Source organism: Crocodylus siamensis, chromosome 15 (genome assembly GCF_052110815.1).
Source record: "Crocodylus siamensis isolate JL-2025a chromosome 15, ASM5211081v1, whole genome shotgun sequence".
In the NCBI taxonomy this organism is placed as follows: Eukaryota; Metazoa; Chordata; order Crocodylia; family Crocodylidae; genus Crocodylus; species Crocodylus siamensis.
The window spans coordinates 10830520-10858392 of record NC_143409.1 but is presented as its reverse complement, the minus strand read 5'-3'; the positions used below and the strand labels follow the sequence as shown (position 1 = coordinate 10858392).

At 41.5% G+C, this 27873-nt stretch overlaps 1 protein-coding gene across 3 annotated transcripts in view; it reads left to right on the top strand.

The window, feature by feature from the left end:
- The window catches only part of MCTP2 (multiple C2 and transmembrane domain containing 2), a 172715-nt gene that overhangs the window by 67848 nt on the left and 76994 nt on the right, over positions 1-27873 (top strand). For 2 of the 3 annotated variants that reach the window (XM_090028966.1, XM_090028969.1), the window contains exons 9-14: positions 2843-2881; positions 12225-12389; positions 13752-13882; positions 22393-22579; positions 23716-23809; positions 26062-26164. In XM_090028966.1, coding sequence (XP_089885092.1) covers positions 2843-2881; positions 12225-12389; positions 13752-13882; positions 22393-22579; positions 23716-23809; positions 26062-26164 — 719 coding nt within the window. The remainder of the gene's footprint in view (positions 1-2842; positions 2882-12224; positions 12390-13751; positions 13883-22392; positions 22580-23715; positions 23810-26061; positions 26165-27873) is intronic. The other variant, XM_090028968.1, reaches the window with a different exon arrangement.

The window sequence follows — 27873 nt, the reverse complement described above, 5'->3', positions numbered from 1 at the left end:
AGGCTCATGGAGCTGAAGTATGGTGGGTCTCTTGTGTGCACAGCCCCCCTCTATATGTGCAAGTAAAGGCATGATGTGGTCTAATGTGTGATCCACACAATTGCACCTCCTGCCATGCCACATGTGGATGACGAGGTGTGGTTGTGAGATCGTGTGTTAAAGCTCATTGCATCTTATTGCTAGTGCAGGGGTAGCCTGATCCTGTACCCACATCCCTGGGGCTAAAGGATGCAGCAGCTATAATCCCCAGGGCTTGGGGGTTTTACGCTGGGAATGCTGCACCCCAGGAGCTATATCAGCTGAGGCAGCTCCCCACCACAGAGGAGACCCCACTATACATGCCAGTTAGGGCTGTGCGAAGCTTCAGTTGCTGATTTGATTCAGCAGAGATTCAGCGGCTAAATCTCTGAATCCAAAACAAATCAGGAGACACTTTAATCTCTCCAAATCAAATTGAAACCTCTGAATTGATTCGGAAAGATTTGGTGATTTGGACATAGACAGCTTTAAATGTTTTGTCTGCATACATTTAGGTAGCAGGCAGCTCAGGAATGCTGCGATGGTGGTGTGGATGGAGCATCCCACAGGAGTGCAGGGGGGTCCCCAGCATGCTTGGCTGGCAGCAATTCTAGTCCACTTCCATGTCTGCCAGGGAGTGTGCTGGAGGGTTCCCCTTCCTCCCCTGCACCCTCTGGCTCAGTGACTGGTGCCTCCTGGGTTTGGGGGGCACCCGGGGTCCCCCCACAGCCGATCACTGAGCTGCGGGGGGCACAGGGAGACCCTCCAGCGTGCTCAGTGGCAGATCCAGAAGCTGACCAGAAGTACTTCTGGTCCACTTCTGGGTTCACCGCCGAGCACTTGGTAGAGGGGGTGCAGCTCCTGTGGGATGCTCTGTCCACCCCAGCATCATAGCTATCACAAGGTGTGCCTGGTACCTCAAGGCATGTAGAAAAAACATTTAAAGCTGTGTCTATGGCCAAATTGCTGATTCTCCAAATCAGCATCAAATCTTCAGATTTGGATTTGGCCAAATCGAACTGGGGACAGTGATCCAAATCAACTAATCGAATCACTGTCCCTAATTCGGGCTGAATCTGAATAGAATATGGCCCATTTTGCACACCCCTAATGCCAATGAAAGCTCAATAGCGACCAACTGTAAAGGTAGTACGCATTTTTGTGGTCTGAATTTATAATTGGTTGGAACTTTTTATGGCATGAGAGCTAGCTTGCACATGTAGCTGGTCTTGAGGTAACTGCACAGTTAACCACTGAATTGTGCGATACCTGTAACACATAGAAGGGGCCCTATTAAAAACCCAGAATGAGTCAGATATTGTTAGTGGAGGGTGTGATTAATATGAATATATGTTCTGGGTCCAGGCTCTATGACTATCTTTTGCTTTACTGTTTGTGTTATACAGAACATGTATGAACATGTAACTTAATTCCACAACTATTTAGAGCAGAGGTTGAGAAGGGAAAAATTGATGCCAAAAACACCGTATGAACAGAAGCAATTTTCAAGAAGGCCAAATTTTAGAAGTATAAAAAAGGCTTCAGGTTAAAAGAAAGGACAGTGTTCTGAAGAATCCTATATATAACTCTTGAAACTTTTTAGAATCCTATCCAGTTAAATTGACACATGGTATTCACAGCAGGTTTGGGATATTTATGCAAATGAAAATGTTACAAAAGGAGGAAAAATAAAACCAGACTTTGCAGAGAAGCTTGCCTTTTCTGTATTAGTGCTTTCCTAGGTAAAGCATTCTTAAGTTACCTAATAAGCTAACATGGAAATGCCTGTCAAATTATTTTTGCCTATGGGTATGATTGTTTAAAATCTACAAACAACCAGAAACCTTCAGAATAATTATTTGTATTGCACTGGTCCCATCTAGTAATATGAGGTTTATATGCTATAAGGAACCTTTTCCTATCGGACTAGGGAGGGAATGTACGAGGGAAGAGAACAAAGAACTTTAGTTAGTCATTACAGAGATGAGAGCTCTCTGTAAAAATACTGTAATAACCCTTCTCTACTTACCTGGAAATCTTGCTTGTTTTTACTAATGTGAACCTTTTTGGTCTGGGCTGCAAATCCAATTATCTTAGATGAGGATCTGTGGTATACATGTCACTGTGTGCATTAGAGGGGAGTCTAAGGCACACATCTAGAAATGATCTGCTGGAAGGGGCAACAGCTCAGACTTGGGAACCAGACCTATGCGAATAGTGAGAGGGAGCGGGCTGTGGCTGACTCGGGGGCCTTGGGAATAATAGAGAATGCAGCACTGGTTCTGGGCAGAGACCTTGGGCACTCCTGGGCGCATAGTTAATATTCTGAGTGCAGATGTTTGAAGACTAGGTGCACACTAAAAATTCCATTAACTATATTTTAAACTCTCACGTTTTAACTGCAAATTGTTCGACCATTGCCAGTAGAATCATGATAGTGAAATGGCTTTGTCCACATTATGCACTTAACAGCAAGCTGACTTTTTTTTTCCCTTTCCTTTTTAAACTAGCTTAGTAGGGCCAGATGGCACCACAAGTATGAGCCGTGCATCTTACTAATGGCTCTGGATTCCTCCACTTTTTATTTTTGATGCTTTTTTTTCCCCCCCTCCTTTTATTTCTGGTGCAATGCAGGTGTTCTGCTTGTTCCTTGTTACGGTCCTGGAGGGAGACAGTTTAGCCAAATGCAGTAGTAGATCCTACTCCCTCCTAGGTCCATGCCTTCCTAACACACCTTATAAATCAGCATTCAAATGACTTACTAACCACTTTACCTGTTTTACTTCCTCCCCTCTTCCCATTTCCGGTGGAATCTCATGAATAGAGATGGACGAATCGGAAGAAACGAACTTCTTCAGCCAAGGTAACCCTACACCCTTATCTTCACAAGTTACTCCCCAGTTCCTTTGCTTCCCTGACCATCTGCCCTCAACAAGACCTATACATAGTTTGAAAAATCTTAGCCTAGGTGACCATTGTTGAACTTTCTGGTTTGATTTTTCCCATTCCTTTCTCTCTCCTCACTATGCGGTGAGGAATGTTGGATGTTTTATTGCTGTATATGTTACAATAATAGCTAGAGGCTTCAAAAGAAATGAGGGCCCTGTGGAACCGTACAGCTATCTAGTGAAAGACCAGCAGGCTGCTGCTTATGAAAGCTTATACATTTCTGATTGTGTTAGCCTGTCTCTAAGGTAATGTAGATGTGTCACATTTCTACTGGGAGAATCTCCACTCTCCTGGTAAAAAAATTGCCAGCATGCAGGCATTCATTCTGTTTTTCAAGGAGGGAACATGCTTCATCCATAAGAGACCTGGAAGATCTCCCCTGTATGAGAGTGTCTCTTACTAGAACGAACGCGTATACCCTTCGACTCAACTTCTCTATAATTGGGAAGGGTAGAGCTGCCGCTGTCCTCACAAGTCTTCCCTAGACTGGGAGACCCTGGTCTAGGGAAGGCATAAGGAGCCGTTCTTCGCCTAACAGGGACCAGGAGGAGGGGAGAAGCAGCCTGCTCCCCAGAGCCTGTACACTCCCAGAAATGTGCATCGGTAGAAATGAATGCCTTTCTGTAACCAAAGATGCCGCCTTGCCCTGGCTTCTGCCTTCCCTTTACTAGAATGACTTAATGGAAATTGAGAAGATGCAGAAAGAGATGAAGTGACTTGGCCAAGGTTATGCATCAGAAAAGTGGCTGAGCTGCAGGATAGTGTTGGCGGAAGGTGTGATTAATGAATATATGGGCATCACTGGCTCCCAGTCCATTGTCCTGGTGTTATATGAAGATGCTTTTCAGTACTTCAGGGGACAGGTCCTGACTACAGTCTTCCTTAGATGATTCTGTTGAGACCTTCTGGTCTTTCTTTTGGTGTGAACGACCAGATATTTCTGTTGCCTGCGGGCCCTGTGTTTTAAAAGGTTGTTGTGCAACTTCAGAAAAGCCTAGCATGGCTTCAGGGAGCCGAGGCCCAGATCTTGGCATTTTTCCTATCAAGATGTTTGTTTTTGCTTATGTAAAATAAATAATTCATTTCCCTTGGCTTTTGTTCAGCACATTTGTGGTACAGCATGTGGGGAAAACCCACAAGGCTACTTCTGTAAACAGTAGACATGTAGTGTAATTCCTGGGTTCAGGTTCATGCTTTCTTGGTTTACCCAAACAATCCCAGAGATAATGCAGGTCCTCGACAGCTCCTCTGATGCCATAGAGAAACAGCCAGGATTCACTAAATGGAATATGACAGCAAGTGATGGCATAATTGAAGAGCTCAGTGGTTTAGTTTTAACTAAAGCTCTGGAAATTACTAGTGCCCTCACTCAATCAGTGTGGTTTGATCTCTCTCTCTCTTTCTCATCCATGCACACACAGCTGTCTCCCAGATCTGGTTGGCTTTGGGTCTTAGGAAGGGGAGCCAGTTATTCAAACTCTGGCTATTCTGGACCGAAAAGACTAGAGTTCTTTCTTAGTTATTTTTTTTTCCCTTCTTTTTTTGTGGTGGTTTTGTTTTGTTTTTGTTATGCATTATCTCTCTGCATTTTAAACACAGTATTTTAAATAAAGGAGATAAAGCTGTAAGTCATGTTGGCAGGTCATTTGGTTCCCAAGGCTCTGGCTAATATCTTAACATCCCTTTAAATAAAATTAAGAGATGCCAAAGCACGATATTGGGTGAGTGGAAGCAAGATTGTTAAAGTGGGGGGGGTGGGGACCTTGAAACCCTTTGCTCTATTTTCTTACAGTCACTAGAGGGTAGGAGAGTTCCAGTTCTTCCAAGAGAAGACACAGTTCACGCTCCAGTGCAATCTCTTAAGAAAAGCTTCTGTGACCATCCAAGGTAGTAAAGAATTTCCCAGAATGCGCTAGAAAAATCTGACAAAGCAGTATTTCCTACTTTATTGATTCTGCTACTGCACTAAAACACTAGTACTGTACATCAATAACCATCTTTAGTTAGGAAACTCTGGTCTGTGGAAGCAGTACTAGCAGTTTGTGGCAGACCGTAAAGGCTAGAAAGAAAAATTGTGAGCATGGGGAATATGGGTGTCTAGGGAAGGCATGAGAGGTTATGGAAGAATGGCCAGTGTATGTGATAGGGTAGAGAAAAATGTTGCTGGACTAGATAAAGCTGCCAGAAAAGGGTTGGGGGAAGGGGAGAAGGAGATCTATCACAGATACACAAATTCAGCACTGCTTTGGCTATTGTACTTTATTTTGGTTGGCTGTTGAAGGAGAAAAATGGCATATAGTTCCCATTTGTTCAGCTGCGTACCTGATAAGTCTACATCCCACTGATTTTAAATTAGATCTGTCCCAGAAATCTACCTCTCTGTATTACTAGGTGAGTAAAAGTTTTCTTAACTGCCTCTCTCATTTGAACTAAACTCAGGCTTGGTTGTAACTTGCAGTTTCGGCCATGCAAATAGTGGGAGAAGCAGTTAATTGTAAAGGAATGGAGGAACTGAGTTCATTTTTATTTTTCAGACTTTGATTTATCCACTCATATATATGAGAGTTGTGGTTTGTAATCAGATTTGATCTCCTCAGTTTTATCTCAGCCTAAATCTGCTATCTACACTGACAGTGTTGCAAATTAATCTTGAATTACTTTAGTCACCAGTCTGTCATGTAGGTATTCAATAATATCCCCAAGAGATCAGTGTCTATAATGATAGTACAAATAACTGCTTCGTTCCCAAGTAGGGAATGAAAAAGATGTCATGTCTACCGTTGGTACCTTTTGATAGATTTTAAAAAAAGAGCCTTCCCAACTCCCTGTTTTGTTGTTTTAAGGGACTGTAACTTTTGTACAATACAAAAATTATCCAAGCATTGGCTATCAGTGGTTAACAGTTATATTTAAAAAAAAAATTGGAAGTTATTTCAAATACTGAATGTTGCATGTAAAATCCTTCTAGTGCAGGAAATATTGAACCAGGTGATTTGGCAGCTTGTATGTTAGTCAGCATTTTATATTGCTTGAGGAAGAGAATCATCTAGAGTACATTTTTTGAGCTCATTGTGTCAAGAAAATGAGCAAGATGTGTACACCCCAATCAGAACCCCTTGCTGATGACGGGAGCCTGGAATTGCGTTGCCGTTTCATATCGCAATCTTCCCAGAATGCAGCTTGCTCCCTTGGCCATCAAATAGATATGACAATGCAGAGGGAAGAATAATTCTTTTGTGTTTAGGAAGTATTACCTCAGACACATTTATATATGCATATATATACATTTGACAAAGCAGTGTGCATGTGTGTGTATGTATATACAAATATGCAAGGGAGGAAAAGGAGATGAATCGCTCCTCTCTCTCTCATTTTATAGGGGTCATCTGGGGCATAGGTGGAGTCTGCAGATTACATTGTTGGAGCTCCGTGGCTAAAGCTTGGTAGCCTTTTTTCTCCCGTGTGGCAAGAACCTTGCACTGATGATGCCCTGCATGTTATTTCCAGCCTTTGTACAGCGGAATAACCTTTAAGAGTTTGAACATTTAGGAAGCAAACACGTGGGTTTGCTTGGGGTAGATTGACATACTGCAGTTTATTCCTGAAACAAAAGTGATTTGATTGCCACCTCAATATCCAAAGCTGATTGACTAAATTGTTTGAAAGGGTAACCTGGCCAAAGTACTTCTAGTCCTCTCATTGCCAGGGGAAATCCCTCAGCCTCCTTTTTCATTTGTGGGATTTTTTTTTTGCCTGCCTCATTGGGGGAATGTTTGTTCGCCAGGGCACCCCAAGGGATGACGAGGTCAAACGGTCATAAACTACTGCGAGACCGTTTCAAGCTGGACATAAGAATTTATTTACTGTCTGAGCCCCCAAGGTCTGGAACAGCCTGGCATCGGAGGTGGTTCAAGCACCTACATGAACACCTTCAAGAGCAAATTGGATGCTTATCTTGCTGGGATCCTGTGACCCCAGCTGACTTCCTGCCCTTCGAGCGGGGGCTGGACTCCATGATCTTCCGAGGTCCCTTCCAGCCCTAATGTCTGTGAAATCTATGAAATCTATTTGGCTCTTGCTAGTAATACCCTTTGGGCAGCAGAGCTGCTGTGATCTTTGAACTTTGCATAGAACCATGGACCTTGGTTGCCACTGGGTCATGCACCATCACAGCGATGTCTTGTCAGTACAGTTGCTTTTCTCACTGTCCTCTCCTTTCCCAGTGGGAATGTGCTTCTGCAGAACATTCCCTACCTGATGCCTAGGGCTAAGTACAGAGGGTCAAAAAGCCCAAGGCTGAATCAATTCAGTCTTTGCAGGTTAGTCTAAGATGCAGAGATTAAACAGAGAAACAACTAGACACACATTTACTTTTGATTTAAGAAATGCAGCCACATGCCTGCAGTGACTCAGTCCAGGTGCCGGGGGGGCTAGGGCACAGCTCTCTGGCACAGACAGCATGGGCTATCTGTTCACTTCCTTTTCCTGCTGCCCTTAAGGTCTCTGGGATTTGCAGTCCAGAATTACAGCAGCAAGAGTCTGAAGGGTTGCTCATCACTTTCTCTTCCTGCTTCTGGGTGCCTCTAGGATTTGTAGTCCACAGTTGCAGCCAGCAGTAAGTTTAGCAGCAGGGCAGCTCTGTACTTGAGAAGTGGGGTTTAGCCCCTGCTCCCAGGCCCCAGATATTCAGCTGGGGTATGCGAGGGACTGCCTACCCGCCTGCCTACCTCCTCCCCCCGCCAACCCTTCTGTGCTGGAACAGACAGAACAGCACAGCCCAGGGCTGGGAAGCATTCTGGGAAGCTAGAGGACTGATTTAACTTGAACCAGGAAGGAGTCTGGAACAAACGTTTCATAAACTGGTTTGACCCAAATCAGTTAAGTCTGATACTGCGTTCAACTGGTGTCAGCCATTTGGAAACTAGTTTATGTGCACTGATCTTCTGTTCTGTTACAGGTTTAAACCAGTTTCAGATGACTTAAAGTGGTTTGTGTAACTTATGTCCCTGGTCTAGAGGTCCAGGTTTTATTTTATTTTATTTTTTTTGTGTGCCAAATTACAGTGGTTTTAGTCGCTTCCTTTCCACAGAAGTGAACAGCTGTTCTCTCTGGCTGTCTCATCCTTTTAACTGAAAAGTATAAACAATGGGTTCATCATATACTCTTAGACCTCTTTCCATTTTTTTGTCAGGGTACAACATTTAAAACATTTGAAAATCACCCCCTCCCCAGACCTTCAAAATGAAAGTTTCAGCTTGTGTGCGAGCTAAGTAATGGTTTAAACGAGCTGTTTTAGTAAATTTATATGAATATGTGTAGAGGGAGAATATATGGAAATAATGAATTTGCTTTTACCTATGATGAGCTCAGGCACTTCCTCATGTCTGCAAAGTTCTGTATTTGCAATGGAGGGTAGAGTAGGACCCACTACATTGAATGTACTTTGAACAAAACTACTTCCAAATTTCTAGAGTTACACAGGGTGTCTGAGAAATAGGGAATTTTCTACTAAATGCAGATGAGGTTCCTCATAAGTTTGTTAGGGAACTGCCTAGTTCTTTTGTTACTTTTGTACAACCCTGGGAACAATAGGGTCCTAAACGATGGCCCGTAGATGCTACTTGCTCTGGTGTTTCATGCATCATTCTTTGGGGGCCCCTAAGCCCTAAACAGATGGGTGGACCAGGCCTTTATAGTGCAAACTAATGCAGTTTGGATGCTTGGTCCTCCCCCCCCCCCATTCTTTCTGACCTACATGTTTAAGTTCTTTCCTTTTTTTTTTTTTTTTAAAGTTGCTGCTATTATCAGCTTCTTAGCCATTAAAACCAAAGCAAGTCCTTTAACAAAAATATGACCTTGATAATCTCTTGTATTTTCAACTGTCAAGTGAGTAGTAAAGAAGATATAAACTGTCCCCCCAAAAAGGATTGCAAACAATGGTCCCTGAATTTGCCACCAAATCCATTTGTGAGGGCTTGCAAACCCATCCAAGGTCTGGTTGATGCCAGGGAGGTTCCATATAGGCTCAGAGGGATGCTCATGAAAATATGACTGCTTGATTTGGGGCAGGATGAGAGAGGAGAGAAGTTGGGAATAACAAAATGGGAAGGAGAGTGGCCATGCTTGTGAGGTAAGTAAGGAGTAATGGACTCTTCTGCACAGGCAGGAACAGAAGCTCAGGGAAACTAAGACTTGCCTAAGGTCATACTCAAAATTGGAGGCAGTGATCCCATGGGCTGTGTTGGTCTGAGCTGATGTTTAGCCAGTATCCTCCCTGCATTTCTAGACCACCTGACGGTACCAGCTTTCTGCAAGTCCGTGGAGGATACCTGTTGCTTTCTGAGTTTTCAGGCTACAGCCAGCATGAAAGCTGGAAGATTGCAGAGAAACTAAGACAAGAGAGTGAAGAATCTAGTGCTTAGTCTAAGAACTCAACTCAGCAGGCTCCAGGGCTCAAGCACAGGTGCTCATCTCTAGTACAGGGTTCAGGTAGGGTATGAAGGCACTTGAGCAGTCTGCATCTAGGTGTCCATCCTGGATTCAGGCAGGGGGAGAGCTGGGCTGGAGCCAGGTGGGGATGAGCTTCCATGCTGCAGGTCCTATGTCCTGGCTGTACTTAGCACATGGGCAGTGAGACTGGAGGCTCAGGCAACTGGCTGAAAAAGGCACGTAGACAGATGCAGGAAAGAAAAACTGTGAAGAACTGCCCTTTCCACCAACCAGTCTCTTCCCCTTTAATAGTCTGTTTGCAGAGGGCTGCCTCTGAGGTGAACCAGGGTTTGCAACTCAGGCTCAGCCCTCTTCAATTGTAGCCTGAGGGAGGTTGTATAGATAGTATTATCTGTTAACTGAAGAAGGGCCAAATGCACTTAGGTTTTGATCCTTCCTCACAATTACTGGGGCTTTTTCTGAGCCAAGTGGGTGAAGCTTATGTGTGTGTGTGGGCGGGGGGGCGTTAAAGTGAGTTCAACTCTGACATGGTTTTTGACCTTGGTCAACTCACTGGATTTCCCTTTGCCTTGTTCCGCTCATCAGTAGGAGGGATAATATTTCCCTTACCTCTCAGGCACGGCTGCAGGGTTTAATTAACTCTATGCAAATAACTTTGAATTGCTTAGGGAGGAGAAACACCAGAGAAAAGTTTTTAAAATACATTTTATAATGAGAAATAAATAGCTGCTGCTTCTTATGTATGGGACAAATGGCTTAAGGGCAGACAGCTTCTGCTGCTGACTTAGCTGGACCAGGTGAGAACAGGACTATTGTGGATATGAAGAGGGAGAGAGCAGAGCTGGAGAAGTGCGGGAACTTTGGGGCAGACTGTTCCCATGAAACAATGATGGAGAAACAACTTTAAAACAGAAAACCGATTGGGAACAAAAGGGATCTGAATGAAAAGGCTCACCCCATTTGATTTTTATAACGAAGCAATGATAACTGTTGATTTTTTTTTTTTCTTCACCCTGGAAACTCTGCAATTAAATAGATATTCCAGATTAAAGCACATTGTAATGTGGTTAATAAAACTTGTCTGGTGGCTTGTTTTGTTTTGTTTTTTTAACGAACCAACACTTCAAATACCTCCTCCCTCCTCCAAGGAAGGAGGGGGGAAATCTTTGGACCTAAAGCAGCAAGTACATCACATCAAACATGACTATGTTAAATACTAAAATGTTCAAAGTACAACTGAGATAGATAAAGGCTTTGATGGGAAGTGGATATTTCCCAGGGACATTACAAGCAATAATCCAGATGTTATGGTGTAATGCAACGAGTGTCCATGGATAGATTGGGAGCTCAAGCCAAGCAGCGCCTGCTGTAGGCCTTACCCCTCCACTCCCATGCTGTTCTGCCATATGGAAGCAATCTCTAGGCCCCTTTAATAGCCAGCTTTGGATTCCATTTTCACAGGGCTCATAGAGCTAAGTGGAGCTGTTTTATGGACAAGTTAGATAGAAGCCTTTCCAAGATAAACATCCAATTCGAAATTAGGACATACCAAGCTGCAAAATTATTTTAGGGCATATTTCATCGAAGCATTGCCATTTTTCTTAGGCAGTTGCCAGACGTAGGATGCCCTTTGATCCCTTGTGGACATTACTCCCTTTTTTATAAAAAGGATTTTGAAATAGTTGCAGTGTTTAGGGAGGAATATATCTGCCGGGACTTTGAAGTATGTCCATGGGAACAGTCATGCTTTAGCTTTTTGGCCTACAAGACGAACTTAAAAAAAAATGTGCTGCAGCTGGATTTATGAATCAAAATCTCATTTTCTTTTTTAAAGGTAGGAATTTTCATCCCATGTGCCAGGAAAGCCAAACAGGGTGTTTAAATAGAAGTATATTAATATGCGTGTGGGATTCAAAACTTTGGGTATTTTAACCAATAAAGAGCTAGTTAAAATGTGCGAGTATACCTTGCATGATTTAAGGATTTTGTTACTGGGTAATTTAGCTCTAAAAAGTAACAGCCAGGCCTGGAGCGCTCTTACAATCTTTTTATTGACCGTGTCTTACTTGTAGTTAAAGCGAACGCATCCTGTTTTCATGTGACTCCCTCTTGAACCCACCTGTAGTTGACCTGATTGAAGCACAGAAAGGGGGCGAGTTAAAAGTCGTTGCACAAGAATAACATATTGCAAGATTTTTACAGCAAAAAAATGTAGCTTTGAGTGTTAACGTTTCCAGCTCTTTTCACTATCCCCCTCACCCCCTTCACACACACACAAAAATAAAATAAAGACTCATTTAGTCATCTCCATGTCCAATAAAATATTACCCGTTACTAAACTGTTAGCACAGCTAGGGCTATATTCTACAAGCTGCTGTTGAATGAAACTGTAAAGTTAATAAATGTGTTGAAATAGCCTATAGCCACCAGATAAAAGATCCAATCATGTCATTATTTGTCAGTGGGCATCAGTCTTTATGATTCACAAGCTCAGGTTCCAGTATCATAAACACTAAAAGCTAGCAAGCAAAGAGCTATGGGAGCATAATGGGAGATGGTCAAGTGGTTTGAGCACCAGCCTGGGACTCAGTAGACCTATGTTTAATTCTCTGACTTGCCACATGCTTCTGCTGTGACCTTGGGCAACTCATTTTATGTCTCTGTCTCCCATCCATAAACAGAGGACAATCGTGCTTCCCTGCCTCCAGAGGTGAAGTGTGAGAAGTCTTATGTTGCACTATGAAGCTATATAAGCATCTAAGAATATGGGTGTTGGAGCATTTATAGTTTGACGATTTGTTTTCCAGCCGAATTTCATGCGAAACGTGCGTCTGTGTGATTCCTTGCGAAAGAACCAGTTGTGGAATGGACTTGTCACAATCACTTTATTGGAAGGGAAGCACATCCCTGGAGGGAGCATGGCACAGATTTTTGTTCTGTTAAGACTGGGAGATCAGAAGTATAAGAGTAAAGTAAGTATTAATGGATTCTCACAAGGGATCTAAAGTGAATAGGAAGTCCTATTTCTGTGTTTAAGCAGTAGGAAAGAGTTATCCCTGATTCTCCCCAGCAGTTTCTGGGATAAGGGCTGGGTTCAAGGACCTGAGGAAGTGTCTCTTTTACTAATATTTGCATTTCAGTGCAGAAAAAGGAAATGCAGAATACACGCACGTGTGCTCACGCACAAATAAAAAGAGAAATGGGAGTCATGCATCACACATGTTTGTGTCCTCTGCCAACACAGAAGTCAGTGTTGTAGTGTTAGGAATACTGTAAAGGCAGAAGTTAAACATTTGAATGGGCAGCTCTTTTCTTTTTTTAATCACTAGCGTTTTTTTAAAAAAAGGATACCTGTGTTTAATATGAAAGCGAATGTCTGAAATGCTCAGGCTTGCCGCTTCAAGCTAGTGTTTTCTTGTGTTCTGCACGGGCCTGAGAGAGTCCATGTGTACTTGCACCTTAAGCAGTTTTACTGTAGTCCATAACTTATACCCATGTTTCATGGGATGTGCACTTCTAATTCTAAAGAGGAGGGTTTAAAAAAACACGATGATGGAGAAATGGGCACTACAAAATATCTCTTTTAAGGCCTGTGGGGGAAAAAATAATAAAAATAATAAAATGGGGAGAGTGAGTACACCAAAAAATGGTCCTTTCCCTCTTGTTGTTCAGAAATTTATGAATAATTCTGGTGGGGGGAAACCTTCTGGAGCATAATATGTTGCCATTTCAGTTAGGAAAGAAGTTCTATAAAGTGATTAGCTAGTTTTATAATTAATTTTCATAGTCTCCCTCCAGGAGCCATTTTTCTATCTGTCTTCAGTGATGCCATAATAAGTACAGCAATTTAATAATAGCAACATAATTGCATTGAAAAATGCATTATTTTGGGAAGGGTTATATAACATATATGGTACAATCACACAACCCACAGAAGCAGAAGAGATGCAGGAAAGTGGGGGGGAGGCCTCAGCAGTGATCCAGAACCTGTCTCTTGAAAGAGCTGGTGCTAACGCTGAAAAAATACTGATTATGCAGTGCGATATATGCATCGCAGTGACTTAAGGTCCTGATCCTGCATCTATATGCACATGTATAATCTCATTCAATTCAATGGGGCGTTTTACGTGGCTAAAGGTGTTTAGCTGTAAATATTTGCAGGGCCCAAGTAGTACTTCCTTTCTCTATGAACATGTAAAGAGATGGGGGTCTGTATAGAACGGCCCAGTGGGTACTTAATGCCCAAACATCTGGCCTCAGTTTTGGTATGTGCTTTTTCTGTGGAAACAAGTAGATTTTAAGAAAAGTAAATATTATAACTGCATGTTTTCTAGACACTGTGTAAGAGTGCAAATCCTCAGTGGAGGGAGCAGTTTGATTTTCACTACTTCTCTGACAGGAAGGATGTATTGGACATCGCGATCTGGGGAGAGGACAACAGAAAGCATGAGGAGCTTTTGGCAACGTAAGTCTCTAAAGTGTGAATGACAAAGAGATTAAACCTGATCTAATTTTGATTTGCACTGTCCTGTCTAGAGCAGCCCTGGACATTGTGTTGTGCTGTTTGGACAGACCCCAGCTGCCTTTTTGAGGGGTATAATGGAAATACCTGTTTATGTTTTGTTCTCCCAACCAGGAAAGCGACTTCAATAGAGCTGGAGGCTCACACTACTAAGCAATGTCATACCAAATTATTCTTAAGCCTGTTTGCTCTTCCAGTCCACTTTCTGGCCAGTTGATGTATATTTTCCTATCGAATAGCCCCAGAATCTTTTTCTGATTTGGCATTGAATTTCACAGGATTTGCTAACATGATTTTAAAGGATTAATGTCTGCATTCTTTTCTTTGTTTTTCTTTTTTTTTTTTTTCAATGATGCAGGTAGGTGGATAGATTATATTTTCACTGTCCTTCTCTTCCTCTGTCATCAAGTCCCATTTTGCTTGTGCTCTAATGGACATCTCTGTCTTGTTCTGGTAATTTTGCACCACATTTCCTTTTTTCCCTTTTGTTTTATCTTGCTGCATTACTACTTAGCCCATGATCCTGAAATGGGGCATTTGGACCTCTGGAACGACACAGAGCCCCATTTAAAGCCAGGGGATCCTCACAGCAGCACCGCGTCTGCATTTATTTGTGTTGGCATCTTGCATGCTGATTAAAAACCGGTAACCAGTAGGAATGTCCTCTGACTTTCTGCTCTCAAATTGTTTGAAGCTGTTCACCAAAAAAGGACAATACCCTTCTGGCTTTAGAAATGTTTGTGGCTTCCCAGAGCAGGAAATGTTTTCTGGCTGAATGCTGTTGCTCATCATGTGGAGAGACATTTGGGGATGAATCTGTCCCTTTCTTTCTCACAATCACTTTCATTACGCCTAATTTTTTTTCTCTTTGTACTTAAGGAACACACCAGCGTTTGTGGCAGGTCCCCTCTCAATCTCTTTGATACCAAAGACATTTCTGCCCAGTCTCTTTCCCTTCTACTCTTAAAAGAAAACCAAGCCATTTTCGACAGGTAGAATTCCCGGTGCACCAAGAAATTGTCGGTGAAATGCTGTTTTGCAGAATAATGACATTATAAAAGATCTCAGCATTGGAAGTAGTATGTGTTCTGAAGTTTTTTCAGGTTATTTTTATATTTCCAGAAGAAAGGTGGGTGTGTTTGTATGTTGTCTGGTGTAGGGGAAGTCTTTCCACAGCAACATGATGTAGAGAAATTATATGGTTAGACTTTGTTCATGTAAAGAAAATTAAAAGTTCGAGGGAGGGTTTGCAAGAATAGGTGAGTATTGTGAGTGCTTGGAGAGTTCAAGCCTTGTTTGCACACTTGACACTCGCTACAAAAATAATTTGTTGTGAGCAGCTCAAATGCAATTCTGAGCTAAAAAAAAATAACTGCAAAATCCCAACAAAAAAACCCAAATGCATGATGAGATGCCATGTTTATTCTCAGACAGTCCTGTGCCAAGCTGCAGCATCTTTTCCATCTTTCATGTCATTTGTGATAAAGAAGAGGCCATAGATACAGTTCTGCTATGGATTAAACCTCTGTACACCAATTGCAAAGCTTCCTTTGTCTTTCAATTCTGTCTTCATGCATACTCGCAGCTTCCCTCAAGCTCCACAGTTGCAACCAAGGGCAAAAGCTGGGCTTGCAGTTGGATCCCCATTAATTTTGTTCTTCATGTATGTTAGCCAGAATGAAATCTCTTTCTTTGAGCTGAACTGGTTCTTCTGTGCTTGTAAGTGCTTAAAAAAAAATTAAGTGTGACTTATTTCTGAAGCAGGCATACTTGAGTGGACATAGTGTAAATTTTTTACTGTATAGATGTCATGGTAAAAACTTCCATTGAGCCAGGATTTCAACTATATAGCAGCTGACTTTGATAAGAAAGTGTCATATTTATGTGGACATCACTGGGTTTCGAGGCAAAATATTTCTCTTAAGGACAGACGATATAGCTCCAATGGAAATGGTTTAGCATTATAGCAAGCTTTATAATGGCCTTCACTACTAAAGGCCTGTGAATATTAAGGCATTAGGTCCACTGCTGTGACTGTCAGCAAGCAAGCAGTGCTATTTCATGCCAGCCATCCTAACTCAAGAAATAAACAGTTAGGGCACTTTTACTGGTATAAGTGTTCAGAAACTGGTCTCTACCTATAACAGAACAGAAGTTCAGCACACGTAGACTGGGTTAAAAATGGCAGAGCCCAATTTAAGATTTGTACCTCTTACTAAAGGGCAAATGTATTCTGTTCACTGCCGATCTAAACTTCACTGCTTCCAGAAAACTGCATAACTAGCTAGATTCCACCTGGGGCTTTTTTGAACGTCTCTACCTGGTCTTGTAATCGCTCTCTGTTGCTCTCTTTGCTCTGCATAGCAAATTGGTATTCTTCTTAACAGGTGAGCAAAGTACTAATTGAATTATTACATCGTGCCTGTTTATATTCCACTTTATATTTGCAGAGGCTTCTAGTTTTCTGCTCTCGTTGTGCGGAAGTGTTGTACATTTCAGCTGCCACAATACAACACAGAGGGGAAATGATCCCTCTAGTCTGCATAGAACTGTTAATAACATTTCTTGAGTGCTTCTGCATCCTTTGGGAGAAAAGGCACGCTCTAAGGAGGAGATGATTTTAGTGCGTCTGAATAAACAAAGGTGCTAATAGTTTGCAGAATCTGTCCAGGCTGAGTTAAATTGTTTTCCCAAGTTCTAAGAGAATGATCCTGCTCGGAGGGATATATTTTAAGGGCACTGCTGCAAAATGCTGATTGGACCCAAATTGACTTCCCGAAGTAAGTTTTGTGGAAATTGCGAAACTTAAGAAAATTATGAGCCATTAAGTTAAACCAGTGAATGTGATGTCATTATGGTGATTGCCTCTGGGAAATGCCATTAGTGCCTCTGAACTAGGTTTGATTAAAAATCAATGGCTCTCCCCCCGCCCTGAACTATGAAGAAGCCGGATATTTGTTGGGGTTGTTTTTTTTGTTTTTTTTTTTGATTTTTCAACCATATACCTATTTAAATGAAATCTGAATTTAACACAGAATATATTAAGGCCCAGAGTTATTACTAGCTCTTAAAATAATGAAGTAAAAATGAACATGGTGAATCCAAGAGGCTTTATTAAAAATGTTGTGTTATGGGTTCTGTGCTTTTTTTTCCTGCCCCGCCTATAAAGAAAGGAGCAAGTAAAAGATGTCCAATGTTTGAAGCTTTATACATCTAGCACATCAGTCATACTGTATTACGGGCTTGGTCCTGGGTTACACCCTGCTCTGGTGCTTCTGGATGCTAGAGTCTGGCAAAAGTCCTCACGGGCATGGGCATGGGGACGTGGCTTCAGACTTGAGGAAACATTGTGACACTAGGAGCATCCGCTGAGGACATCTGTGTGGTCTCATCAGCATATTTTAATTGTGGCTACAATTTTCCTATGCTGTGAGTGAACAGGTATCTAATCAATTGGGGTCTGCAAAATTCAGGGTGGCTGCCCACCGATTTTGTGGGCAGATGTGAAACCTAACAGACATTTCACAGGCAGAGCATGGCGGCCCCATGCCTATGATTGGCCTAGGGGCTCCAGTGGCCCTGCCCCTTCCCACAGATTGGTGGAGAGGAGCAGGGCCACGTGATAGGCTGCCCTCACAGCCAGTGAGGTGTGGGGGTGACAGCTATCTTGCCAGCAGCCCTTCAAGAGGACAACCCCCCCGCCCCTTCCCCCTCTCCCACCCTGGTGGGCTGCAACAGCAGTAAATTTTCTTCTTTTTCCCTGTGGATTTCACGGGCAATATCAGTTTTTGCAAAATCCACAAAATTTCCATTTCAGTATGTCCCTCACTCACCGCTGTTGAAAATACTAAAAATGTAAAATTAATGAGACTCTGAACCTATGATGTACTTCAATAAACATATATCATTAAAGGGTGTCCTTCTACAGAGCAACCCCCCCCCCCCCAAAATCTATGTGTAAAGGTCCTTTTGTCTCTATATATAGTACATACAATGTAGATATTTTTAAATGATTCCATCGACAAATGACAATGTGCTTCCCTTTAGAAAATAACAGAAGAATGAATGGAAAAGCTGCTAAAAATAGATTTATTTAAATCAGGGGTTTGTACCCGATGATTTTAAATTGCAGATTTAAATCTCCTTAATTTAAAATCTAATCCTCTTGCTCTACACCACAAAATAAACCAATTTGGGAGTCATGCAGTAAGCCTGCCAGAGCTGGACCCAAACCCTGGATTGAAACTCCACCAAACTCTCAGAAAGAATTAGGCATTAAAAACTTATCTTTATAATTGGCCGAACCAACCCTCTACATCTGAACATCCCTGGCCTTTGTGGAGTTTGAAATCCCTACCCTAATATTAACTCCCAGCCTCATCTTTTAATTATATTTTCTTTCACTCATGAGATTTACTGATTATAATTTAGCCAACTGCTAACTGGCCTGCAGTATAAAATATTAATATAAGCTATGATGACGAGTAGGAGGTTAAGACCAACTGCTTTGAGTAAAAATCTTATCTCTGCCTGCCTGATATATAGAGGGAAATAAGAGGCACTAAACTCAAGTGATAAAACTCTGAAAAATTAATGGAAACAAAAACGGGGCAAAGAGTTGTATGGTGCATAGGCATGTGGATTGCAAATGAGGCACTATATTCTTAAATGCCCGCTAAAGATCCATTGTAGCCATAAAACCTTCATGATGGGCTTGCAAATGGGGAAAAGCGTCTAGTTGTTGGAGAGAAATAGGAGGCAACATTCATGTATGTAATTTGGGAGGCGGGGTGCATTTAATTTTTTCTGTGTGGACATTGCCACCTTGGCTGATGTGCACTGTATTATTCAAATGACCACCTCCAGAGCTAAACACCCACATGTCTCCCATCCTCTGTGGGTCACATGCAGGAGCAGATGTGTAACTTGTACTGATGGGTGGGTTACATCTATAATACATAGAGGCATTTGGATAAACAGTGAGACCTGAAAGTAGAGCCCAAGTACTAAACTATGAACGTGGGATAGAGGAGGCCTTTAAGAAGTATTCACAGTATGTAAAGATCTTCTCTTAGGAGCTAATCATAAAGGAAGCATTTAGTTCCTAATGGTGTAAGGAATTTGTAGTTTTACTCCTCTGCTCTTAGTTTTTGCTGATTGTGAGAGGCCAGTTGCATTTATTTGCATTACTTGATACAATCTGATTGCCTTCCTGTCTTATGTTTTCATAGTGCTACCCAGCTTAGCACCCTTCTTGTAAAATCAGTAGCAAAGTCCAGCTCACAGATCTAAATCTGAGAGAGAAGAAAAGGAATGGCTTCCAGAGTGTCAGGGAAGTGATGTGAAAGCAATTAGGCTCCTAGTAACAGTAGCTGATTACTTGTATAGAAACTACTGAATTTATACATTTAAGCTCAATATTTGATTAATTTCTCAAGATGCATTCTTTGCAGGCTGATCAATTAAATTAAATGTCTCAAATTAATCTGATTAAGGGTGCAATTGTTATTCCCCATAATTTTTGCCTTGCGCAAGCACAGATGTGAATTCTGTTTGTGGTTGCTAAGGAAAAGGCCATGCCAGCACCTTGAATGAACCCAGATGTTTTGGGGAAGTTACTTGCAGGGGAAATCAAAAGTCATTTGAGGAAGCAGTGTTTCCATTCCTACCCCTGCTGGTTTCTTCTCTACACGTGTCCCCCGCAACCGTGCACTCGGCTTTCTCTTGGGTCTTTCACTGAAAATATTTTGAATGAGCAAAAACAACAACAAACTAGAGTTAAATAAAAGTCGTCACATTGGTGACTCAGAGTTTTGTGGGGGATTTTTTAAGTCATGTTCTCAAAGGTGGAACGCCATTTCTTCAAATGTCTTTGCCCTTTTGCTCGTTTTTTCCCCCCCTGCACATTTGTAGGTACTTTGCCATCAGTAAAAAAGATTGGACCAAATCGATATGAAATGTATTTATTTATTTAGTTTCCAACAGTTTACTTTGTGTTTCATGGCTAGAGCACTCGAGTGGGACTGAGGACCCTATGCTCTGGTGCCAGCTTGGCAGGTTGCTCCCACTAGCTGTGCCTCAGCTTGTCCATCAGTAAAATGGGGTTATGATGCCACAACCCCTTGAAAAGTATAAAAGGAAAGCAGCGTTATAATTATTATCTAGCTCAAATATTATATTTGGCAACATACATTCTGCAAAGCTACCAGTCTTGAATTTGATCTGAAGCAGAACCTGAACCGCAGGTAGGAGAAGAGTTAGGTTGGTGGACTGTGAGAAGCGACCAGCAAATACAGTAGAGGCAATTTTGACCTCCTGGGTTATAGTGTTAAGAAACTGAGAGGGGCCTTGATTTTCATCCTTTATACCCCTTTTTCTTTTCCTATAAATGCAGATTAAATGCGAACTCTCCTGCTTGGAAAATGGGTTGAGTAGCAGCTTGTGTGCTGTGCATTGAGCATTGGTGTTCTTTTCTTGGTTTCCTTGCTTCCTCTTCCAAAGCACTCGAGTGCAATCAGTAAGAATAAACTTGCAACTAGTTGTATGTTCAACACCGTGAACTTCAAAGAATTCACCCAAGAAAGAGGCACTTCCATGATTCTGGCAGTTAGAGTTTTACACAAATAAACACTTCCTAAAGTAAAACAAGTGGATGGCTTATACCCTTATCACATCAGTGACTTTTACTTTTTAGGGTAGGTTTTTTTTTTGGTTTTTTTTTTTTGTGTTAATTTAAATGTTTAGGGGAGGTTTCCTGCCCCCCCCCCCCCCCTTGCACCCTCCCGAACATTCACAGAAAATAGGCTGTTAAGAAGCGGAAAGCATGCAATTTATAGCAGATGGGTACAAACCGCTCCAGCTCTACAACTGGAATGGGATCAATCAGGAGCAGTGCATGCACCATTTACCCAGAAGAAACTCACCTGGGAGAACCCTGTGGAATTTTTGCCTATTAAGACAGCACCTTAACAAGTTTTGTTTAAATAAAAACTTGTCGGCAAGCATTAAGCGTAGCAAGAACTCTCTCTCCATCATCCATCCTGCATCCCTTTGAGAACTGCGGCTCACGCTGTACCATGGAAACAAAGCTTTCCCTGCCTACCTTTTTTTGTTAAAAACCACAAACTTTCTGTTCAGCCTGTTCTTAAAAGCCAGAACCCGCAGAGCTTCCTGCAAGTTCCACTCCATTTACTGGCCTTCCAAATAGAAAGCATTTAGCTGAGTTAAGTGATTAGACTGTGAACAAGTCGTGCACTTGACCACTTGCTTCTGATTCAACTGTCTATCTAGCGAACACTTGCCTGCTTACCCTTGGTTTCTGTTTTGTCGTCTCTTCGCGATACATGCTTTCTTCTTCTCTTTTTTTCTCAAAGTGTCACAGACTATAACAATGTGCATTATGAGCTGGAGGATACCTGCAAGCCACACTGCCCCCCTGGGAAATATAACAATATACTAAAAGCACAGCTCTAGGAAGGTTTGTAAAGGAGATCGGGGCATAAAGTATAATGTAGCATAAAATGGAGGATGCGACTTTAAGGAAGCTGGTTGTTTTTCAGCTCAACATTTAGATGTTGTGCTTGTCCCCCAAATCACAATAAAAGTAATTGGAGCTTTTAAAAGTCATTAAAAACACTGGAGTTTTGTGGGAGGGGGGGGAGGAGAAAAAAGTTAGACTTAAATTTCTCTGCTGTAGAATCTGCTGCCTAAATCATTCAAGCCCAGAGCTAGTGCAGGAGAGCCAGAAAGTAAAACTGATAATAAATGAAAACTAAGTAGTCTTGCTCGTGTGGTTTTTCTTTTGTTGTTGTTGTTTGTTTCTTGTCTGTCTTTCTTTCTTTTTTCTTTTCTTTTTTTGCAATTCTCCCAGCACGAACAGACAAACCCGGCGGTGAAAAATAAGTTTAGATTTTTAACTTTTAACTCTGATCTGGTACCTTGGTACCACTTTAAAAGGGGCAAGAGAACTGCCACTACTGTGTAGGAGTACACATCTGCTGCAGCGATGTAACCATCACCTCTTCACCATCCTGTGGTGATACAAGCCAGCTAAATAACATGTATTTTGATCCTGAATGAAGTGGGAATAAAGTGGAACGGTTTTGCTACACTTGACTCACTACAGAACCATGTAGATAGCAGTGACAGTTAATATTGGTATCCTTTGATATTGATATAATTGTTACATCTATCTATGCCCTTGGATTCTAGCCTCCACTAAAATCAATTTTAATTACTTCTAGAAAAAGCAGTGGGAGTTGGGTGCCTACATATGTTTGTAGATCTGGGCTATAGTTCATTTACGCTTTTTTTTTTTTTCCCCTTTCTCTATGCTTTTTCTTCGTGTTCTTCTATTATTATTGGGGGAAAATGGCTCTTTTTAAAAAAAAATGCTTCTTTTTGTCTCACATAAATGATTCTTTTTAAATTAATCCATGTCAATGGTTTTCTAGGTGTAAAGTGGATATTACTGCTTTGCCTAAGAAGCAGACCTGTCCTTTAGAACTGCCGCTGGAGAAGCACCCGGGGTCTCTGCTGATGCTGATTGCTGTTACCCCCTGTTCAGGAGTTTCTATCTCTGATCTGTGCGTGTGCCCCTTGGAAGACCCAAATGAAAGGAAACAGATTTCCCAGCGCTATGTGAGTTTTTGTTTGGTTTTTACTTTATTTAAAAAGAGAAAAAGAAATAAAAAAGCTCAAGTTGCATCATGTCCCGGTCATAATTACATGCCTGCTGTCACACAATAGTTATATTCAGTGTGATGAGTGGACTGACAAAGCAGATGGCCTCTAGCAAGTTGCCTGTTTGCTTTTGGCAATTTTTAAATGAATAGTTCCTTTTGAGAATGTGAATTACCTTAAGACATTATTGTAGGAAATGAGAAAGAAAAGAGAAGTACTTATTATTCTTTTCTCTTTATGAGGATCTGTTCTGTGCTGACTTTGGTAGGATAAAGGCTGATGTTAATGTTTCTTGGATATTATGATTTTCACCCATAGTTCTTAAGGTACTAGACAAGGATAGATAAAGGAGTTTCACCACTATGCTGCAGAGGGGAAAGCTAACGTATGCAGAGTCCATGAATTCAACTCAGTTTCTTGAACTTCCATTTCAGTGCCCTTCCCACTAGTTCATGCTACTTCTCTGAGCCTACCTTGTATCTAACTTCGTAGTAATACCGGTTTCTTATTAGCATCACATTAGCAATAAGCATGCTTTGTGCCTCTGAATCTCCTTCCCTAAATTAAATGTTGTAAACTGAAAAAAATGCTTGCTAATAAAAAGTAAATAACTGCAACAAAATAGCCAATTCACAGGCTGTCATGATGCTCTAACTGTGATGTAGTGGAACAAAGGTGGGTGGAAGAACTGGAGGAGTAGGGGCTTAGACAGATGTCACATACAACATTGTGAAAAACCAGTGGAAAGACGAGGTGGATTCCTAAACCAGGGGAATTTCAAAAAATCCAGGGGAGAATTATCTTGGAAACAGTTTGCGGTAGAAATAAGTTATGTTGATTTAGATTGTGTTTGTCCATACCCATCTCAGAGGAGCCATTTGCTAAAGGTTGAGTAGCTTATCTGCTCCATTGGTATAATGGCAAGCTACTGTCACAACCAGCTACTCCCAGATGGCTGAAAATTGCCCCATTCCTGATCCCATATATATTATGCCAGGATATGTATACATCTGCCAGCGCTCTGAAGTTTTGAAGCAGTCTATCAAGATCTGTGGTGGACTGAATTTCTGCTAAAAATATCTCTCTTCTTCTAGAGTTTAAAGAACTCCTTTAAGGACATGAAGGACATTGGCTTCCTACAGGTCAAAGTATTAAAGGCAGTCGATTTGTTGGCAGCAGATTTCTCAGGTACTAAATGTCTTTGTCCTTTTCATTTTAAGTCTCTTTTTTTCTTTTTTTTTCCCTCACGTGAGGGGGTAGCATATGTGAAGACTGCATTATTGATAACAAAGTATAGTTAGCCGAGCAAGGCAAAGGGCAACACTTCCTTATTAAAGGTTTAGTAGCAATATACGCCCGTGGAGACAAGGTTGTGCATTATGGAAGCCCTCAGAAACCTTACTTGAGCCTTAAACAACACACGACTCATGTGTCTACTGCTGGGGGCGGGGGTCAATGCCCTCTTCCTCTGGATCTGCACATGATGTATTTAGGAATTTCTTCCCATAAAATGTTCTATTGAAAAGTTCCCAGTCAGCTCTCCACTTGTCTGAATGGGCTACATCCAGCAAGAGCAAAGGGATTCATTGCTCTAACTACAAGTCATGCCTTCACTCCAGTGCTGTTTAATCCTGTAGCATAGATTGGATCCAAGGGCATCCGTAGCATCTTCTAAGGTAGCTGCACCTATGCTAAATGACCTTTCTCTGCATCAAGCCTCTCTCAGCCCTGGTTCAACAAGGTTTAATGGCCAGTACATACACTGTGCAACCATGATCCGCTCCTGATGCAACAGGTATGGTCAACCCCGTTTGGTGTGGAACAGAGTACAACCCTAACAAATGAAGGGAGCGCTGGACTTGCTTCCAGCTTTCAAATCTGGCTCTAGAACAAACAGCCACAAACGTTTGACTGAATGGAGTACATTCTTGGCAACCTACAAGGCAAGAAGAGCAATGGCTGTTTCTGTGCTCAAACAGGAATGTGGGCATTTTTGGGTAGATAATGAACAGAGAGAGATACCAGAGTTCTTGATTGTACATTTTAAAGACCTTTTTTTTCCCCTGGAGAGTCTATGACACCCATTTCTTGTGCACGGCACAAGAATGTAATCCTGCTTAAGTAAAAGGTTACTCTGTCTGTCATTATATTCAAAATAACCCAGGCTTTGAGCCTGATTCATGAAGCAAATGACAAATTGTTTTTCAATGGCAGGGCTGAAAATATCCTAGTATTATGCAGTAATAGACCCGCCAAATTGCAAAAGGATGCAGCTATTTTAGGTAAAAATAGCATAATTTCTGATCATGAAATGAGAGACATAAAGATTAATTATCTGTTCTGAGCCATTCATAAATGATTAGTGCAGCAATTATGTGCTTCCATAATAGAACCCCCCCAGTGTAATGCCATATTTCCTGCATTGCCTGGGAGACTGTTCAGATATATTGTTATTGATAAAAGTAAATTCAAGGTCCAGCTAAAACTCTGTTAAAGAGATCATCAAGGAAATAATAATAATAAAATACCAAAGATTTCCAAGGATTAATAGAGGAACAATTTGAGCATGTATCTTTTTTGTTGTTGTTGTTCTGTAGCATAGTCATGATTCAGTGGTGGGCATGTGTCTGCAGACCAAACCAGCCATCTAATTCTGTTGTGTAGAATGCTATTTTATACCATGTCACTTATTACTGTAGTAAACATCAGATTTCAGGGTGATGGTTATTTGGGTCGATGCATGTTGATATGGCATATTTTAGCAAATGCAAGTTAAAAACCCACAGTAATAACTAGAATCAGAAAATTACATTATGTATGATTAAGGCTTTAGTAGCCTTTTGCAAATCCACAGGTAGGTACTGTTTTAGATCAATTTTTGGGTTCCCACACCATATTTAAAATATATAGTTAAGTATATCAAGCCAGTGCTCCAAGAACCTCTCAAACCACAGCCATTCAGCACTATTTGCTCATTTGTAAAGTCCTAAGATAATATGAAATGACTTGGCTTTGCTGGAGTGCCCTGTGGATATCCAGGAGAGGTCAAAACCCCCCCCAGAAAAAAACTCCACGGACAGTGTGCCCTTGCAGCACAGAGAACGCCTGTCTGTGCGGTATGTGGCACTGCAGACAAGTTTGCAGCTCCACGTCCCGCGCAGCCACGATGGTCTGGACGCATACCAGAAGGAGGTTAGGCTGCGGTCAGTGCTTACTAAATAATTTGTTAAGGAAGACAGGTTTTTAAATGCAGTTTATTCTTATTTTGCCCATTAATCTCCAACTCTGCTGGAAAAAGACCGAGCTAACTATATGGAGAATGGCAGAGCAGGGTGACAATTATAGAGTAACGTATTTGGATGCACGCACTTTCATAAGTTTACAGCCTGCTTCATCACATACTGCATCTCCCCCCTTTGTTTTACCTGTTTGTCCCTCAGGTAAAAGTGACCCTTTCTGTGTATTAGAGGTGGGTAACGACAAACTTCAGACGCATACCGTTTACAAGAATCTCAACCCGGAGTGGAACAAAGTTTTCACAATGTAAGTGAATTCCTTTTGAATGTATGCCATAAACACTAAACAGGAAACACGAGTTCAAATGTGGGGCATGTCATCTTCTGCCTAGTAAAATAAGGAAAAGGAAATAAATAACACAGTGAAAGCCTTTTGCCTTCTCTTAATATTTTTCATGAAATGCATTAATAGAAGAAGACATTAAAAGAATTATTACTGGGATATTTATAAGAAGAATCATGACTCTGCTTCTTGGACCCAGATAGGAGTCTCTTAGATTATCTGGCAGGAAATGGAGATGAGATGGTCACTTCTAGGTTTTCCATAATTTAAAATAAAATTTGTGACACTGGCATTTTAGAACTTTGGTAAATAAGCAGGAAGTTGCAGTTTTATTGTCCCTGCTAAAAAAAAAAAAAAAAAAAAAAAAAAAAAAAGCTGAAGTTAAATTAGACTATAACAGTCGTTTTCAACCTTTTTTTTTCTTTGTGGACCCCAAGAAAAAAATGAATGGAGGTATGGACCCCTTTGAATTGTAAGTGTGGGTACTCATATACTTTTGATTAATCGTAGCCATCTTTTGTGGACCCCTTAGACATAGTGGGTGAACCCTCAGAGATCTGCGGGCCACAGGTTGAAAACCACTAGGCTATCAGACGTGTAAACCAAACTGGAAATCTATATATTTTAATTGAACAGATTTTAAGTGACTGCGATTGTAATGAAAATGCTCACTTGGTATTTACGGAACTTTCCCCATATGGGGACTAGCTCTTCGCATTTCTCCTCAAGTTGACCATCTCCTTTTCTTAAATGCTGAGGTGGAAATACAGCTCACTGGGGCTTCAAAATGAGTTTGATTTCTCTTTCTTTGTCCACTGCTGTTAAGACGCCTAGTAAATATGGTAGCTGCATCTTTATGATGTGGATGCTCATCTACCAGGAGCCTGGGAGTTACTGACTTCCGTTGCACAAACAAATATGCAGGGGGTTTGGGATGGATTTGAAGAAGGGTATGAAAGGGTTCATGCCACATTGGTCTACAGCCAGTAAAGACTCTGCCACACGTTGCCACTTAATTCACTGATCCAGAAGAGGAACTTGTTGGACATGTAGCGTTCTTCTCTTCGATCACCTCTGCCATTTAGAGGATATCTATTTTCAAGAAGGGTCATACCCATCACTCTCCTGGGATTGCTCCAACTTCTGAGTGGTAAAGAATATTTTGCCAGTGTCAGAAACCTTGTAAAGATTGCAAAATGTGACCTTCCCTTCAGATCTCCTATTGCCATTTGTATCACCAGATCCTTTGAGCCTTCCATTCTCCCGCATACTCCTCCCTTGATTTTAGAAGTTTTAAATTAAACAAAACTTTGAAAGTTAGCAGTATTATGGGTTTGTCTTGCCAAGTGCTCAGAGCAGAGTGTTTGTGTAAATCCACTTCCATTGTATATGGTTGGTACCGCCAGAGACCTTTTCTGTCCATCTCAGTTTCTTGTATTCATCAAGGTGGTAGCTGAGCACTTTTAACATTTTATATCGCTGCCAGCTTGTATTATTTGGAGAAGAGTGATGGGCTGCAGAGCTGTCTACAGCTCTTCTAAGGCATTTTTTTTTTAATTTGCCTTTGAAGAAAAATAGAGGGATAGCTTCATAAACCAGCAGGTACGGATAGCCATTTGCTTTGTCTGGGCTGAGAACCTCGGGGCTATATATTTTACTGGTTGTCTCCCTCT